This window comes from Myodes glareolus, chromosome 11 (genome assembly GCF_982192425.1).
Source record: "Myodes glareolus chromosome 11, mMyoGla1.1, whole genome shotgun sequence".
NCBI lineage: Eukaryota > Metazoa > Chordata > Mammalia > Rodentia > Cricetidae > Myodes > Myodes glareolus.
Window position 1 is genome coordinate 15,484,513 of NC_142036.1, and position 4,833 is coordinate 15,489,345.

General features: G+C 59.2%; 1 protein-coding gene across 1 annotated transcript; it reads left to right on the forward strand.

Annotated features, from left to right (window-relative positions):
* The first annotated feature begins 1,637 nt into the window (after positions 1–1,637).
* Positions 1,638–4,628, forward strand: Ckb (creatine kinase B). The gene is made up of 8 exons (XM_087911508.1): positions 1,638–1,787; positions 2,038–2,245; positions 2,435–2,589; positions 2,667–2,799; positions 2,935–3,106; positions 3,695–3,818; positions 3,970–4,159; positions 4,239–4,628. Exons 2-8 carry the CDS (start codon positions 2,053–2,055, stop codon positions 4,415–4,417), a joined length of 1,146 nt encoding a protein of 381 aa, XP_087767634.1. The 5' UTR covers positions 1,638–1,787; positions 2,038–2,052; the 3' UTR covers positions 4,418–4,628.
* Positions 4,629–4,833: the final 205 nt, after the last annotated feature.

Consider the following 4,833-nt stretch of genomic DNA (forward strand, 5'->3'; position numbering starts at 1 on the left):
AACTGGTGGGATCACTAGTCATCTCTGAGGACAGTACAGCTGCGGTTCTTCATGCTGACCCCGGTAGAGGCAGGACGGCTTTCTGCCCTGAGTTCTCTGCTCCACAGCCTTCTGCTGAAGCTCCAGCACATCATCTCTCAAGCCTGGAATTCCTGCCATATCTCCCGTAGTCATTCGCTGAGGGCAGCCCGTCTCCACGTCTCCGGCAGGAAGGCAGAGATCCAATCCCCTTGTGCACCTTCTGTCTTCCTTGCATCTAGCACCTGATCGGATTCTGTCAAATGCACAAGAATGAGAGGCTCTCTAGACTTTTTTTTTTTTTTTTTTGGAGACAGGGTTTCTCTGTAGCTTTGGAGCCTGTCCTGGAACTAGCTCTTGTAGACCAGGATGGCCTCGAACTCAGAGATTCACCTGTCTGCTTCCCGAGTGCTGGGATTAAAGGTCTGTGCCACCACCACCCAGCGAGGCTCTCTAGTCTTGCTTTATTAGTGCAGCAGTGAGTGAGGGGCGGTGAGAGGACATTAGGCAAGAAAGCTCACCTCTATATTCTACCAACTGCACCACCCGCCATTCTGCACCCTTTTCCACCGATGGCTAGTGCCCTCCCTCGTCAGAGATGAGCATCAGGTCCAACTGGAACTAGTCTTTCCCACTGCACATTTCCTGAGCTATCTGCAGAGAAGGGACACTGTCCTTTCTATTCTGGATTCCTCGAATTCCTGGGATTGCTAGGTCATGGAGTTAGACCATATTTTCATTATAATAAATACTGCCAAATTACTTGCCAGAAAAGATGAAGTGGTTGGCAGCTGCAGGCAGGGTGCGAATGCCTGTCTTCAGAGGAGTTCACAGCCCGCACTGTCTGGGGTCAGCCTTCCACATTTCCTCGTACTTGGGTGTGTGAGGCTGGGGAAGAGAGACTGTTTCCGTGTTTTGGTTCTGATTAGTGAGCTTGTTTTTAACTGGTGCTTTCTCCACTCCGTTTGCCTGTCGACTGTGGGTACTGTCTTCGTGGGTGGGGTGGTAGGAACCGGTCTCCTGAGGAAAGGGCCAGGGGATGGAGGTTTGGATTCTCAAGACAGCCTCTCACAGCTCAGTGTCTTGAATCTTTCAGGGTCTAAGTCCAAGTGTTTTGGCTCGGTTCCTCAGAGTCTGCCCAAGGTCAGAACACCCTGGGTGCTTCGGGGCTGGACCTCAGCCAGACTGCGCCTCTGGTGCTGCATCAAGAACACCCAAGAGATGCCTGCGGGCACCTTGAGGAAGGTCAGCGGCTCTGAGCCATTTCGTACCGCCTGGATGCATTGGATGGACGCCGTACTTAATGTTCAAGACCTGGAAGCTCAGGATAGGCCCCTTGCCACCGCGGTCTGCCAGACAAGGGAGGAAGAGGGGGGAAGGCAGGAGCCCCAGCACCAGCTGGCTTTCCAGACTCAGTTTCTCGCAACGAGGCAGTGGGTGAAGCAGGTCTACCAAGGATACTTAAGGCCCTGGGGTTCTGCCTTGGGGATACTGCGAGAGCGCCGCGGGGATAACTAAGCTATGCGGGGTCGAGACTCGAGGACCGCTGGGGTGGGCTGCTAGGGGGTGTCAAGGGCTGCTGCCACGGACAAAGCAACGGCACCACCCCAAAGCACGGACCAATAGAATGAATGGGCTATAAATAGCCGCCAATGGGCTGCTGGCGACGCGTCCCTTAAGAGCTCCGGAGCAGCGAGAGGCCGCCGTTCGTCTGTGCTGCGCCTGGAGCTGGTTAGGCACTCTGCATCCCCGCTCTGTCCGGCATCCTGGTGAGCAGGTCCAAGGGTCGGGGGTAGCCGCGCGGGGCGCCACGCGGAGGGGTGCGGGACTGGGGTGTCACGCGCAGCCGTGCTGCCGGGAGCGCGCACCGGACCCGCCCCGGACCAGGGATGCGCGGGCTCCGGGTGCAGACCCCGCTGACCTTGGCATCGTCCAGGGGAAGCCACGGAGGTCCCGAGCGGTCTGCAGGTCCCTGGAGGCTGGTGTGTAGACCTCCTCTGACCCTGCGCTTTCCTGCAGCCCGTCGCCGCCGCCATGCCCTTCTCCAACAGCCATAATACGCAGAAGCTGCGCTTCCCGGCCGAGGATGAGTTCCCTGATCTGAGCAACCATAACAACCATATGGCCAAGGTGCTGACCCCGGAGCTGTACGCCGAGCTCCGTGCCAAGTGCACGTCAAGCGGCTTCACGTTGGACGACGCCATTCAGACTGGCGTAGACAATCCGGGTATGCACACCCCTGTAGGCGTCAGACTTCCGTCTCCCCAAGAAACCCCAGAGCAAGGGTCCCACTGCCCTTCCCTCAACCTCTGGCGGGCTGGGGTCCCCTCATCCCCTTCCCGCGCTCAGCTGCAGGGGCCTCAGCAGCTCGCTCCAGCCTGGCGGTGACGTCACTGTCGCCGCGCCCCTCCCCCAGGCCACCCGTTCATCATGACGGTGGGTGCGGTGGCGGGCGACGAGGAGACTTACGCCGTGTTCAAGGATCTCTTCGACCCCATCATTGAGGACCGGCACGGCGGCTACCAGCCCAGCGATGAGCACAAGACGGACCTCAACCCAGACAATCTGCAGGTGCGGGGCTGCCGGATCAGGGCGTGATGGGGAGAGGGGCCTCGGCGCTCACTCCCGCCACCACTTTGCGTCCTCAGGGCGGCGATGATCTGGACCCCAACTACGTGCTGAGCTCGCGGGTGCGCACGGGCCGCAGCATCCGTGGCTTCTGTCTCCCCCCGCACTGCAGCCGCGGGGAGCGCCGCGCCATCGAGAAACTGGCAGTAGAAGGTAGGGGTCTGGTATCTGCCCGTGGAGCAGCTGGGACCGAGAGGGTCAAAGGTCCAGTCTCGTGCGCGGGGGGATACACTGTTTGGGGCCGGGCACTTGCCCGCCCACCCGAGCCTTGAACCCTGCACTCTGCAGCCTTATCCAGCCTGGACGGAGACCTGTCAGGCAAGTACTACGCGCTCAAGAGCATGACCGAAGCGGAGCAACAGCAGCTCATCGACGATCACTTCCTCTTCGATAAGCCTGTGTCGCCTCTGCTGCTGGCCTCCGGCATGGCCCGCGACTGGCCGGATGCTCGCGGTATATGGTACGAGCCCTCCCCCTCTCAGTCCCCCCCGGAGGGTGGAGCCCGGCCTGAGCTCCTGGTTCCGTGCGCAGAGTCACCCCGTCCCAGCCCTTCTCGCAGGTGACCTTGGTCCCGCAGGTGTGTGAGATCCTGCGCTGCGGGAGGCCGCAGTCTCCAGGGATTTAAGGGTTGTGACCAGTCTCTCGGGAGCCGGTGCTGCTTGTTTTTTCTCCTCCTTCTCACCCCCATACCCCGCCGGGATTCTGCCAGGTGCCAGTGACGCAAAAGCCTCCGCACCCGTCCGGGCAGGGCTCCTACTCCTGCTGACTGTGAGGGCGGAGGCATGCTTCCTCCGGGGGGGCTGCTCGGCCTGCTTCAGTCCCTTGCCTGCCACACACCACGTGATTGGTGCCCCGTTCGCCCTGCCTTCCTCCAGTGTTGCTGGGATGGGAGTTTGGCGACAGCCCACACTCCTGTACCTCTCTAGAATAAGCACCTCCGTGACTTGGGAAGCTTTTTGTTTGAGGGTCACCCATACGGTGTCGTTTTGGATGTGATCTAAGACTGTATTCTGAGAGGGATTTTGGCTTGACTGAACCCCTTCCCCAGGCACAATGACAATAAGACTTTCCTGGTGTGGATCAACGAGGAGGACCACCTGCGGGTCATCTCCATGCAGAAAGGGGGCAACATGAAGGAAGTGTTCACCCGATTCTGCACTGGCCTCACCCAGGTCAGGCCTGGTGCCCACACCCGGGGCCTGCTCACTCTAGGGGCTTGGTTCCTGGGAGGGGTTGGGGCATATCCCAGAGTCCACATCTCCCCGCGCTCCCTGGGGCTTCCAGCCAGGTTTCCCCTCTGAACTCTCCCTTCCCCACCTCCAGATTGAAACCCTCTTCAAGTCCAAGAACTACGAGTTCATGTGGAACCCTCACCTGGGCTACATCCTCACGTGCCCATCGAACCTGGGCACTGGCCTGCGGGCAGGTGTGCATATCAAGCTGCCCCACCTGGGCAAGCATGAGAAGTTCTCGGAGGTGCTCAAGCGGCTGCGGCTTCAGAAACGAGGCACAGGTGAGCGGCAGGCAGCACAGGTGAGGGGCAGAAGGTTCAGGTTTCCTCAGTCCTGCTGACCTGTCTTCCCCATCCCTAGGCGGTGTGGACACCGCTGCTGTTGGTGGAGTTTTCGATGTCTCCAACTCGGACCGCCTAGGCTTCTCGGAGGTGGAGCTGGTGCAGATGGTGGTGGATGGAGTGAAGTTACTCATTGAGATGGAGCAGAGGCTTGAGCAGGGGCAGCCTATCGATGACCTTATGCCTGCCCAGAAGTGAAGCCTGGCCCTCACCGTCACCAGCCTGCTGCTTCCTAACCTAATACCTGGGCAGTGCCCACCATGCATCCCTGATGTTTGCCGCCTGGCGGCTGAGCCCTTAGCCTCGCTGTAGAGACTTCTGTCGTCCTGGGTAGAGTTTATTTTTTTGATGGCTAAGCTGTTGCTGACACTGAAATAAACTAGGGTTTGGCCTGCCCTATGTCTCATGAGTTGTGCCTCTCCTTTCCTAGGGACAGTGACATGGGTGAGTGGCCTGGCCATTTGTGTCAACTAGAAGATGACTTTATTAGCCATAGAAGATACAGGGTGGAGAGGGAAGGAGGGGGGTGCTCTCTTACGACTTTCAGTTCCAGCCTGAGCATCTAAGGACGCTCCATTTGCAGGGTGGAGCCTAGTCTTTCCTCAGCTCCAGCC